General features: G+C 38.1%; 4 protein-coding genes across 5 annotated transcripts in view; 2 read left to right on the top strand and 2 right to left on the bottom strand.

Moving 5' to 3' along the window:
- The window catches only part of znf750 (zinc finger protein 750), a 2,807-nt gene extending 1,610 nt beyond the window's left edge, over positions 1-1,197 (top strand). Inside the window, 1 exon segment of the mRNA XM_025064208.1 lies at positions 1-1,197. This exon segment is cut by the window's left edge and continues 200 nt beyond it. Within this exon segment, the coding sequence (XP_024919976.1) occupies positions 1-401 (401 nt within the window). The 3' untranslated portion in view covers positions 402-1,197.
- The window catches only part of tbcd (tubulin folding cofactor D), a 21,812-nt gene extending 15,377 nt beyond the window's left edge, over positions 1-6,435 (bottom strand). Inside the window, exons 1-13 of one of the 2 annotated variants that reach the window (XM_008329400.3) lie at positions 5,706-6,435; positions 5,087-5,137; positions 4,894-4,991; positions 4,493-4,594; positions 4,249-4,395; positions 4,013-4,068; positions 3,631-3,763; positions 2,991-3,036; positions 2,541-2,673; positions 2,333-2,475; positions 2,188-2,248; positions 1,459-1,533; positions 1,208-1,302 (exon numbers count right to left, since the gene is read on the bottom strand). In XM_008329400.3, the coding sequence (XP_008327622.1) occupies positions 1,208-1,302; positions 1,459-1,533; positions 2,188-2,248; positions 2,333-2,475; positions 2,541-2,673; positions 2,991-3,036; positions 3,631-3,763; positions 4,013-4,068; positions 4,249-4,395; positions 4,493-4,594; positions 4,894-4,991; positions 5,087-5,137; positions 5,706-5,865 (1,300 nt within the window). In that variant the 5' untranslated portion in view covers positions 5,866-6,435. The remainder of the gene's footprint in view (positions 1-1,207; positions 1,303-1,458; positions 1,534-2,187; positions 2,249-2,332; positions 2,476-2,540; positions 2,674-2,990; positions 3,037-3,630; positions 3,764-4,012; positions 4,069-4,248; positions 4,396-4,492; positions 4,595-4,893; positions 4,992-5,086; positions 5,138-5,705) is intronic. The other variant, XM_017040457.2, reaches the window with a different exon arrangement.
- A 634-nt stretch (positions 6,436-7,069) lies between these two features.
- Positions 7,070-9,582, bottom strand: fn3krp (fructosamine 3 kinase related protein). The gene is made up of 6 exons (XM_008329398.3): positions 9,301-9,582; positions 8,959-9,110; positions 8,506-8,597; positions 8,269-8,351; positions 7,983-8,105; positions 7,070-7,904 (listed from the first exon to the last, which is right to left on the bottom strand). The coding sequence occupies exons 1-6, from the start codon at positions 9,439-9,441 to the stop codon at positions 7,566-7,568; spliced, it is 930 nt and encodes a 309-aa protein (XP_008327620.1). The 5' UTR covers positions 9,442-9,582; the 3' UTR covers positions 7,070-7,565.
- Positions 9,583-9,675: 93 nt separating this feature from the next.
- arl16 (ADP-ribosylation factor-like 16) lies at positions 9,676-11,954 on the top strand. Its single transcript, XM_008329399.3, has 5 exons — positions 9,676-9,851; positions 10,321-10,376; positions 10,447-10,563; positions 10,647-10,762; positions 10,873-11,954. The coding sequence occupies exons 1-5, from the start codon at positions 9,776-9,778 to the stop codon at positions 11,036-11,038; spliced, it is 531 nt and encodes a 176-aa protein (XP_008327621.1). The 5' UTR covers positions 9,676-9,775; the 3' UTR covers positions 11,039-11,954.
- The last annotated feature ends 461 nt before the right edge of the window (positions 11,955-12,415 follow it).

Below are 12,415 nucleotides of genomic sequence, written 5' to 3'. Positions count from 1 at the left end.
GTGTTCACCTATGACTGTGGTGTTCAGACACAGAAAAATTACAGCAGGAAACAGAGTTGCCTCTGAACCTCAGCATCAAAGATTCTACCAGCAGCCTTGGTGATCATCAAAAGCCAGAAGACGACTTGGATGAAGAACCATGTGACCAGAGGCAGACTGCAGCGTTGGCTCTCTGTCAGTTGGCCAGTGCCAGCTCCAGTGTCGCCCTGTGTGGTTTTGGCTCAGCCCAGAGTTTAAATGATTCCAGAGATACTAGAACACTGAGCTCCTCTGACGGGACCAAGCACAAATCAACCGTCATGAAAAGAGCAAACAGGGGCGAGGTCGATGAAAACCACCGCCATAAACCAAACAAGAGAGTGAAAGTTCCAGGACGGGTTCTGAGGAGGAGGTCTCGCTGATGCTGTGACAACAACATTCAACATTCGTCATTTGCAAACCTTTAAAACTGCAACACTGATCAAAAATAAAATATTCATAAGCACTAAAAAAAATTCAGCATTTCCTTTGTGTACAGGTACAAAAGTCCCCAAGTTCTGATTTGAAAAGAAGATGCTGTCACAGGTCTGTGACACACTGTGGGTGGTTGCTCATCTGATTAACATCTGAAAACATTTTATATGGGTTTGTATATTTAAATGTATTTGTATAGAGTGGGTATTGTAAAATACGACAATGCACTGAAAATGAAAAACATAAACATTAAATAAAGACTTTTAAAATGCAAAAGTTAAAAACTTTGCTGTTTATACCATTACCATCAGTATTGCTTCACAAAAATAATGGAAACTTAACATTACCCAGTGGTCTAGTCCTTAAAACTACTGTATGTGGCTGGTCAGCTTAACATAGCACAGAGTTGTATTGTTTTATGGAGCTGTACAGCATGAAAAATGATACCCATTTAAAAAACAGTATCCATACTTCACTGACACGTTTATGCCTCAGTTGACTTTAATGTTGACATGGCAACTTTTTATCTATTGGGCCATCTTACTTACACCTACTGGTTCTATTTTCTCCTAAATCACTTGGAAAAGTAAAAAGTAAAAAAAAGAAAAAAGAAAGAAAACACAGAGAGAGGGTGACATCCCTGCAGATGTCTACATCATTTTCTTTTTGTCTTTCAAAAAATTAAGTTTATAAAATTATAGTGTGGTCCATTTTTTGTAAATTCTTTGAAAACATATACCTAGTAAACACGTACCATCATTCAATCTGGAGGGCAGCAGCAGACCTCGTCTCCCAAGTTCTGCCAAGGCCAGGCAGCCTCCATGCCAAGCGTTGTCTGTTTCCTGAAAGCTTGACATCAAACACAAACAACACAAGTGAAAACAGAAAAAAAACAACTCATGTTTAACAAGAATGCCTCAAAAGAGCCTCAGGTACTAAGGTAAAAAACTTCATGAAATCAGTTTGTTACTGATGCTGCAAAACACGCCTCAGGGATCAACTAACCTGAAGCAGTCCAGCATTGAGCCAACAACCTCATCTGCCAGCTCCTTGGGGAGTCTCCCAGTCAGCCTCCCCATCCTGAAGAGTTAAAAAAAAACAGATTCCTTTGGAGAGGCTGTCTTTGACATGAATCATAACAAAGACAAGTAGCTACAAGAACAATTTATCAGCTCTTAAATGTGCAACACATAGGTACAAAGTTGTTTTCCCTCAAGAAAATGCATTTATCTCGAAAGGAATTCTTATATATCTTATATATATATATATGTATATATATATATATAAGGTTCATAAATACATTTGAACAGACAAATATATGTCACATAACTACTGTCAAAATGAAAAAGCTGATAAAATCTAGCTTAAACATGGCATAAACCAGTGAAGTTTATTTAATAATTTATGGCTTAACAATATAGTGTTACATACAAAGCGAGAAGGTTCTGAAGAGCAGTGAGAAGGTTTGATTAAGACAATAAGACTATACCAATGTTTGAAGAAGGAATGGAGAGACTGAAACTCAAACTATAGACAACAGCTGTTGTTAATATAATGCGTGTAAATGTATATGATAATGGTAATAAATCTTGTAAATAATAATAAAGGTTTATAATTTAAGCTAGTACATTTATTTGTAATATATTTTTAAATGATTTCTTCTGTATTACGGTGTCTAGAAAATACTAAAAATACATTACTTTTATCCTCAACACCACAAAAGGACACACTCACCCTTTGGCTGCAGACCAGCGCACAATTGTTTCCCGATCTTTCAGTCCCACCAGCAGATATTCTATCAAAATGCCAAGCGAATGTTATTTTCCAGAGCAGATATATGGCATTAATTATTTACACTGAAATGACGCAGGACCCTCACCAATGACACTCTCCACTTCCTCTGGTATGTCATAATCCTCTTCCTCCTGTCCCTCTGTGTCCATATGGGTCGTCACAGCATCAGTCACTGAGGACTGAGACTTGGACAGGTTCGCAGCCAAGGAGCGACTTCCTCTCTGGTACCTGCAAGAAGTGCAGTGAGTAATTGTTTTGAATGATGACAAATACGTTTTTTTTTTCTGACTGACCTCCAGGAAGCCAAACGTGGCTTGAGGAAGGTGAGACCAAGTCTCTGGATTAGTTTGATGCTGAGCTTCCGCAGCATGGCCTGACTGCTCTGTAACAGATTTTTCTGCTCAATCTTGGACAGAACTACAGGAGCTAGGAAACAACAATATTACATATTAATATATTCAAAAATATGGGATCAACAGAAAAAGAACAACTCAAATTAAACCTCCATGTGCATATTTTCAAAAACGAACATCAGGAGCTTCTAAAGAAGAAATGTTTAAATGATTACATTATAATTATATTACTTAGGGAATTTACATTTAATCTTAGAATCTAATAATCTTCTTAGTTATGAATATCCTAGTAATGAGCTGACATGGTGGTCAGCCTGTAAGACCATCTTGTGGGGAACTAAGGGAAAACAGTGAATTAATAAAACTTATGTCATAAACAGAGGATCCTACCGTACTGGAGGAGATCCTCTCGTTTCCCATGTTTGAAAATCTTTGCCTGAGGAGACACGTTGAAAATGACCGAGTCAGTCAAGTGCAGACAAAGCATGACGACATCATGAATTACAGTAAATAATTATGAAATACCAGCCGTTTTTAAATCCTGCTCATACATATGATTCATTGGTGACTGTTTTCAATTTCTTCTTCTTTTTTTTTTCATTTAGAAGTCAAGACCTTGTGTGGCTATAGCTGAACAACATGACAGAACAGTCACATGGTTCCTGGGGGGCAAAATGCATGACCTCAAAATGCATGACCATGATTTATTACACAAAACAGTATCTGCAATGACAACAAATTTAATTTGATATGTTCCCCGAAACAAAGTACCCACAATCCTTTTCCTGTCGAACCGTTTACCTTAAAGCTACGGATTAAACAGAGATAAGTCGCTGGAGGCAGAAGATCCCACACACAAAACAGGTGCATGTCACACCTGCCAGACGTGTTGTGTCAAACATACCAATCGTGTCAGCTCTTGTGAACAACAGGCAGCAGGTTTAGTCGAGCAGGACACAGAGATTACACTAAAACAAACAACACACACACCAAAACCAACTGAGCACGAGTGTCATCCTGTGTTTATTACCAGGGCCTGGAGGACACCGTCCAGCACCATCACATCTTTGAGTGACTCCTCACTGGTCTGACCAATCAGGGTGTAGCTCCAGTCAAAAAAGTCTTTCAGGTGCTTCTTCTTCACGTCAGGGCGGGTCATGAATCTGTTCAGTCACGTACAATAAAACAGGTAAGAATACAAAAATATTCTCCTGAATTAACCACAGCAGTGGAGACAATAAGAGAACAACACCACCCTCTGGTGGCTAGAATAATAGCAAAGTCGTGACGTACGTTTTAAAAAACTAACACTACTGGGTTCTCCGATACATATTTAAAGTGTGTCCGATGGAAATACCGTGCAGGATTTTATCAAATTCCAAACTTCATAATTTTCTTTCAGGTTTACTCACTTTGATACCAGCACAGATGCAGCGTTTCGTGGTGTGTCACTCACGACCATGTAAGACTGAAATGAAGAAAACATTTGTTGTAGCTTTTCAAAACATGTAGCTTTTCAAACAACCCAATAATTCTTCAGACTGCATCACAATCAAATTGGCTATAATGAAACAATGATCAAATTACATAAACTTAGCGCAAAGCCTAAAAATACAGATGACTCTTTTTGAGCATACATAAAACCTACCTTTGCCATATTTAATATTTGGTCCATAACTGGCTCTTTATCTTCACCACCATCTGACTTCAGGTTGCCATCCAGGCGGGAAAGGTCAAAGGGTATGAGGCAGGTCATTGACAGCCATAACAACAGAATGTAACGGGTTTCCCAACTCTGCCACAAACGGTGGAAGAAAGTTAGTTAGCAGAAAGATAAGATGTGACTTGAGATATCTGTTATTTTTACCCAGAGTTAGTAGCACCAGTGTTACCTCAGGATCTGTGGGATCTTGTCGGGACAGCAGGTCCAAAACTGGCTGGAGATCAGCTACTTCATGAGGCAAAACATGCATGAAGATTTTAAAGCCTCTTACCTGGGGAGGGGAGATGACTTAGTCACATGAATGTGTTGGTTTTGGACAGTGTTATATCACATCATTCATTTTGTTATGACATCATTGTTTCATGTGGTAGGAATAAGTTGGAACAGTTCACACAATAAGCAAGAACTGAAATTACACAAATGAAATTACACAAAAACTCCATTTGAAAATAAAGAGTCCTTTGGCAGAACAAGATGAACATGAGAACGACAGAACTGGGATTCCTCTCTGCACTGCAGTGTTTTCTGACTGGGCAGCAGACTGAGCAGCAGTGCAGTGTATTTACAGACCTTTGAGATGATGTAGAGAAACCTGAAGCTCAAGTGCAACAGTGATGTGGGAGACTCCTCATTCTTTACATAATCCAGTAGCATGTTCGTCATCCACTCTGATACAAAATTAGAGAGAGGGTGCTTTTTAAAAATGAATGAATTAATCTCCACTCTGAATCAAACTTCAGAAAAACAGAGACTACATTTATACCTAGGTGTGGGTCCAGGAGATGCGGCTGCTCTTGGTAAACATTCATTATCACTGTAAACACAGAAGGCGATAGACCAGGCACAGGATGAAAAACCACAAACAGTTAAAAAAACAAATATGTTTTAAGTGCATTTATTGACAACAACACAGTGTATCTGTGATCTGTGAACTGTTAAATCTACCAAATGATAACCAAAATGAATGCTAACGACTAGTCTTCACGTATAAAGGTGATTAAACCTAAGATGAACCACAAAATAATGAAAATAAAAGAACAACAGTTCTGACAGAAACCTTTTACACACTATCACAAAAGACAGTGATCTCTGTTTCTAAGAAAACAGTAATTAAGATCGATCTTTTAGTTTTCTGTTAAACTGTTTTTTGTTTATTGTTTATTTACACATATGCAACCCATATCGCCCCGTAGGGAAAATCAATCAAGTATTTCTCATTTAATTTCCGATTAAATCCAGTCGAGTGTTCTGCACAAAAGTGCGTGGACCCATGTATATAACCCATATATAAATTTGTTCTCATGAGGCTAAAATGTTGATTTGTATAAAGGTTAAACAGGTAAATAACAGATTTAGTGTCTAGTGACGTTCGTGTGTCTCACCCAGAAACCTCTGTTCCGTAGACTCTCTTGCTATATCTCCATGGACCTTGGGTAAACTTGCGATCAGATCTCTGGTCTCGTCGCTTTCACTAAAACCGCTCAAGACACAAGCGGTGACAGCGTCGCTATCTCCTCCTTCACCACCGTTTGACATGTCCATTTTCTAATCCGTTAACCCGCACAGGTCCTCTAAATCACGGCTAACTATAAAAGTCTTATGATAGAGACGTTTGACGCAGTTAGCTTGTTGTCATTAGCCAATGACTGGGCGTGAGTGGGAGACTGTGCGTTTAATGCGGAAATTAACATAGGTTTGACTAGACAATTTAACCTGTAATTACAGTCGTTTAATAAACCTGAAGAATTCCGAATGGTTAATTTCTTTCCCCCGTTTTCATCCACAGTGGTGTTGTGATGCTCCAGCAACAATGTGTCAACTTGTCGCTACACCACGCCCCGGTACGGAAAGCGAGAAATACCAAAAGAGATAAAGCTGCGATTTTCTTTTTTTAACCTTTCTACATTTTATTTACTGGTTTTAAAACGCAGTTACTGTTATTCCAATCGCCACATTTCCCTTTAATTATTTGGTCAATTGCAGTCTTCTTTTTAGTAGTATATTATCTGATCAACATGAAGCACGACATGTTCCACAATCAATATCTTGGCATGATTTATAAATCAAAACAGCTCAATTTTTTGTTTATTTTTTTTTTAGATTTATCTCAAACAACTCGAGTCCATTTTTAAGTGATTCAATATAAATTTACTTTTTTATTTATTGTCATATCAAAACTCCTTTGATGACTCTCATTTATGGCTTTCATGAGCTGTGACGTGAGAATAACTCATGTCAAATAGGGGTCCAACAAATGATTTTTATTTTTTTTTGTCATTGTAACACGAGGATACAACAAAACGGAGCCTTGTTCTAACATTAAAACAAAGTCAGAGAGAAAGAACAGTATTTGGAGACACTAATGAAACCACGTTTGCATAAAGGACTGGAATTAGTAGCAAAGGAAAAGTGTGCTCCTGATGGGAAAATGACTGAGGCTGTGAGTGTAAGGGACAGTATAGAGACAATAAATTCAATCCAGTATTAAAAAAAACCCTTTTGTCCTTAGTAGGCAATATAATTTTGTTTTTTTGTTTTTTAAAGCACGTCACTTTTGTATTAGTTGTGTTCATGTCCATCGTGTGTGGACTTTGGAGGAAGAGTTGATAAAAGATTGTGAGACTTTTGACAAGACTGAAGTTAGAACTTAAAAGGACAGAGAAATGATCAGATGGTGGAAGTAATGCAAAAATGCCAACTGAAACCAGGAATGAAAATAATGACAAAATGATGTGCTCAAGAACAAATATTTCAGGCAGAATTTAATGACTTTTTGGATGAAAATGTCAAGTAACAGTGAATCCCTACAGTTAACATTTTCTATTTTAAAATGACCCTAAATACACACGCTTTTAAAGTAGAAAACATTCCAAAATTGTAAAAAAATGAGAGGTTGTGTATTTTTTTTTTGTTCATTAACATTTCAAGATACCATACAAAATAAAAAAAATAAAACTCTCTATATCCCAGGTTTTTACTTTTGGTCAAATTGAGGAAATACTGCATTTTATGTACATGTTTCAGGTTTAATCTAGCCAGCAATTTAAAGAACAAACCAAGCTGCACACCTATTGTATCAATATACAATTTAAGTCATTTATTGGAAGATGTTTTTGTGACATGTTAAAACACAGAGATATGTTTGTTTCTCAATAATACCTATTAATCTTAATAGCAGATGTCATTATATACTTATGCTTAAGTTTGATGTGTGCATATTTCGACTAGTGCAAGCATAAGTATTATTTCACAAGGTTTTTCATTATTCTTATTGAAGACCCTCTGTAACCACCACCAAAGTGGTTCCAGTGATTTACATAATGGAAGAGTTGGTAAAGCTGGTTTCTATTTGCAAAGCCTGATGCTTGGGGAATTTTTGTATGGTATGCAGTGAAAAATGATTCATCAAAGCCACCAAACATCTTGGAAATACTCAGCTCAAACTCTGAATGGCCGTAAAAGGAGGCAGGGTCAAAGATGACGGGGCCTTCAGCACACTCTGCCACATTGCCTCCCCATAAATCCCCATGGAGGAGAGCTGGAATAATCTCCACATCTTTGAAAAACTGAGGGATCTTGAGCTGATAAAAAAACAGGACATATGCTGTAAGTTGCATTTTCAAACTACTGAGTGAAACACTTGGTGTAAGACTGGTCACCTGAAGCTGTGCCCACAATTCTCGAGCTTCCCTGTCACCATAGGTGCTTTCCAACACACTAAGCTGGTACTGAAGCCTCTGCTGGGAGAAAAATGTCACCCAGTCATCTTTCCACTCATTCATCTGAAAAGAGAGAGTCAGACAGACACTACTGTACATTACAGTCCAAAACAATGCACTTTGTATTTTCATACAGTTTAAATTTGTTTCCTCAGAACTTAGTTTTGAAAAATACAATTTCATGTTTTTATGAACATTTCCTTCATTGTGTGTGTTTTAATTTTACCAGTGGTAGGTAGCCACAGCATGTGTTTACACTGAAGCCAAACTTCTCAACGGCAGTGACATCCGACTGGCCAGGACCCTTTCCTGTTTAAAAGCAGAACAAGACTTTGAGAGCCAGAAAACTTTTAACAAGAACAGAACAATGGTACAGACTTCATACTTATTCAAAGGGTGTATCCATATTGATGTTATTGTCAGTGGTACTTTGGATAAATTGAGTGTTGTTGTACAGACATACCCACAGTCTGCTGCTCTGTACTCAGTTTTTCCAACAGTCTCTTGTTGTGAAGATGCAGATCTGCTAACTTCTCTCCCAGCTGTATGGAATATCTATATCATCCAAATAATTTGAGATCAAATAATAACAAAATATTCCACTGTAACATTTGGACCTCCACTTGAAGGATATGGTGATGTGTTCATTTACAGGTGTGATTACCTGGGAAATGTACAATGACAAAAAAGATGCTTTCTTCTCTTTATAGTCTATAAAGTTTAAGGTCTGGCCAACCTTTCATGGAAAAATGTTTGAGTGTAGTTCAAGGTGTACAGAATTTTAATATAAAAACACCACCACTGTCTAACAATTTCCAGAGAAGAGCATTTAAACAGGTTCTTACACCATCTAAAGGCAAGTGAGGGAACTACAACATTCCTGCATACCTTACTATTTGAATGACAATACCCTTACTTGGTAAGGTGTCTCATATCCAGATGTTCCATCACAAGTACACATCCTCCTTTGTCAAGCTCAATGACCTTAATCGGTTTGGGTACTTTAATAGTTTCTGTCTTTAGAATGGCTTCCAAGCTGGCTTTTTCTCCATCAAACATCCGTTTGGCCTGAAGAAGACAATCACCATCGTAATGGGTTATGGAGAGTGTGTTTAGCCAATAAATACACGATTGTATCTAGCTACAGGATTCGTTTCGGGTTTTTTATTCGTGGTACAACTGGGCTTCAGTTGCACACTGATAAAGATTTCGGTGTTTAATATATTTGATATATTAGTAACGGAATCACATAAATTACCTCGCTTTTGTGATTAATCTTTACAAACACTTTCCCAGTGTCTGTGTCATAACTCTGTCCCTCGCTGACACATCCACTTCCAGCGTAACCAGTTGATTTCAGTTTTCTCGTCCCCAACTCCTTCTTTAATTTTTCTTCCATTATCTATTATTAAATGGTAGCACTGCTGTCGCGGTGAAGGCAGTGTTGGTGCAGTGTTCCAGATATTTAAGGGGAGTTTCAAGTGTTTCCCCTGGTTATGTAGTGTACACTGTAAATAAGTGCGCGGCACGACGGTTGTTGTTTTGCTTCCGGTTTGTGACGAAAGGTTGAACAAAAACCAATCGGAAGCAAGACGAAGATGACTAATGTTTATTTTGTCCAATCACAGTGACACCTTAAAACGCGATTATCGTGGTTGTTCCGTGAGCTGGTCATCGGCTAGTAAACAGTCCACCAGCTACTGCTGTTATTTTACTCGTCGAACCCCGAGAAAATGGCCAAAAATGAAACTTGCTTGATTCTCGGGGCAACAGGCGTTGGAAAAACGTTACTGCTTAAACGTCTGCAAAATATCCTTTACGTTCGGTGGATAGTTTTGTACAGGAAATAGTTACATTTTACGGAAACATTTACCTAATGCGGGGTTATTACACTGTATATAACAATATACAACAGTTAGCTTAACCTTTTGTGTAATTGCTTTTTACTTATTTATTTTGCTTTTTTGTTGATTCGTTTGAAAACATGGTTGCATGCCCAAATTACACCACCATCGTTGTTGCATTTGTGTGCTATTTAAGTACAGTATTACATTTCACAATCCGAATAGTTGGTCCTATAATAACAAAATAATAGTTGAAGACGCTGTTTGTTTAGAGATAATAGTCAACTAATATTCATTTGTTGGAGCAGGGTCATACGTACAATATTGCATGTAATACTGTGTAATTAATACTTGAGGTTACATGTGTACATTTTTGTCATTGTTTGGACAAATAAATTGGACCACATGATTCTTACCTTAACTTGATTGTTTACAGCCAATTGTTTATCCAGCAGGTGAACTGGAGTTACCTTCTTCTACTCTGCCAACTGTAAGCCATCAATTACTGTAGTTTATAGTAATTTTTCCTAGCATATTATAGCATTTATCTTCCTGTGCAGGTAGGAACTAATCTGACAGACCTGACCCTGAAGAAGAAGTCAGTAACTGTGAGAGAACTGGGAGGCTGCATGGGGCCCATCTGGCCCAGTTACTTCAACGACTGCTCCTCTGTCATAGTATGTTGTTCTAACACCACATAAGCAGCATCAGCTTGCACCACTGTTTCTAACTGGATATTTTATGGTGTCCCCCCTCACAGTTTATAGTTGATTCAGCTAACATTGCTCAAGTGTCCTCGTCCTGTGTCCAGCTGTTGTCCGTCCTCTCTGCTGAGCCTCTGCGCAGTGCCTCTGTACTGATTCTTTTCAACAAGAGGTAGCCATAGATTTAGAACCAATTCAAACAATATTACACATAACACAAAGGTGTCACCCCAGTTAATGGAATCGGATTTTAACTATTTGTTTTGTCTGCCTTTTCTTTAGAGACATGCCCAGTACTATGAGTCTCACTGAGATGAGGTCACTGTTCAGAATGGATGATATTGTTGCATCTGCTCCCCAGTCAATCACAATACTGGAAGGAAGTGCCCACACTGGACAGGGCCTTCAGGAGGTGCTCAACTGGCTGGAGTCTGTTGCAATCAAATGATGATTACTTGTAGGCATCCTGTTGTCTTTTAAAGTTAGATCATGGCCAAGGACATCAGTGACGTCAATGCAAAGTCAGTTTATAGTTTATCAACAGTGAACTGGGCTGACAACCTAACCATCAGCTGCTGTAAAGCTGACTGTTCTCACTCAGAGGGCTGTGGTCCCGAAGACCTTTCATACTGTGGTGATATCACTGCTGTTCTGGTTTTGATTGGATTACTGGGGCAACAGCATCTCATTATGACACACTGAAGAAGGTCACTGCTTCTCTGAGATGTCTCCTTCACGTGGTGGGAGCGAGGAATGAGGTTAAAGGTGTTCTTATAGAGTATTTATCTCATGGACAATGACTAATTCAAGATGTGGGGCACACTATCAACAATAGACCTCTCCTTCAATGTATTTAAAAATAGTTGTGTGTATCTGTATGTATAAAAACTAAAATTAAATGAAATTAAAAACAAATCTAAGAAAATATTTTCTTTCCTGCACAATTGTTTGGATTTCTGCTCCAAGCTGCTCATTGTTTACATGTGTAAAAGCACATATAGTACTGAGATTTTCATAGATAACAGACACACACACCACTGAACTTACCATTTGCTACTAGACTTAAAATTGGCAAAAGCTATCAGAAATGTAAAAAACAAACAAAATAAATATCATAAGAAGAGGAAAATGTGTGAAGACTTCCAAACTCCAGCAACACTTGCAAAAAACATGCAAGCAAATTAGACAGCTTTATTGTAAAGACTGGGGCATTTTTGATTGTGGCAATTTAATAAGTAATGCTGCATGTCTTATCTGTAGATGATAATAATAACGTTGGCCTTCAATAAATACATTTCCAGACATTGAACTGCAGGACGTGATTTTTGAACATGTCCATATTGGAGAAATCATTCATGCAAATCTAGGACAGGATTAAAAAACGTATGATTTTTTTTTTTCACATAATGTGGAAAACAAAAGTTAACCAAAACGCAGTACTACTGTAAATGGTAGTTGTTTGTAGTACTAAGGCATTACCAGTAGGGGGCGCAAGGAGCATAACAAACTGATCTTAGCTAATTTGTGATGACGTCATGGTGACTGCGTTCACTGTAATAGTGCAATTGCTGAACAGAATGTCCTCCAAAATTACAGCGTATTTGTGATTTATATTTCCCTAAAGTTATTTCCATGTGTTAATAGTTTATATGAGATTTCAAGATTTCATGTGCCTGACTTTAAAAAATAGTTTCCAATTATTGGAAGTGTTTATGTTTGGGGTGTGTATGTGACATCAGAGCCAACTGGACAAACACTGAAGTGAGCTGTTGACTCAGAAAAGCTGATAATTGGGGGGGGGGGGGGGGGGGGGGGAGGGGGGGGG

The sequence above is a fragment of the Cynoglossus semilaevis genome, chromosome 17 (assembly GCF_000523025.1).
Source record: "Cynoglossus semilaevis isolate Cse_v1.0 chromosome 17, Cse_v1.0, whole genome shotgun sequence".
NCBI classification, from domain to species: domain Eukaryota; kingdom Metazoa; phylum Chordata; class Actinopteri; order Pleuronectiformes; family Cynoglossidae; genus Cynoglossus; species Cynoglossus semilaevis.
This window is presented reverse-complemented; position numbering and strand designations above follow the sequence as displayed.

Excerpts from the sequence above, each read along its gene's own strand:
- arl16 (XM_008329399.3), top strand. The coding sequence starts at position 9,776 with ATGGCCAAAAATGAAACTTGCTTGATTCTCGGGGCAACAGGCGTTGGA. Across the intron at positions 10,564-10,646 it reads ACGACTGCTCCTCTGTCATA|TTTATAGTTGATTCAGCTAA; the intron begins GTATGTTGTTCT and ends CCCCCCTCACAG. Across the intron at positions 10,763-10,872 it reads CTGATTCTTTTCAACAAGAG|AGACATGCCCAGTACTATGA; the intron begins GTAGCCATAGAT and ends CCTTTTCTTTAG.
- fn3krp (XM_008329398.3), bottom strand. The coding sequence starts at position 9,441 with ATGGAAGAAAAATTAAAGAAGGAGTTGGGGACGAGAAAACTGAAATCA. Across the intron at positions 8,598-8,958 it reads GATATGAGACACCTTACCAA|ATATTCCATACAGCTGGGAG; the intron begins GTAAGGGTATTG and ends TGGATGATATAG. Across the intron at positions 8,106-8,268 it reads GCTGTGGCTACCTACCACTG|ATGAATGAGTGGAAAGATGA; the intron begins GTAAAATTAAAA and ends CTCTCTTTTCAG.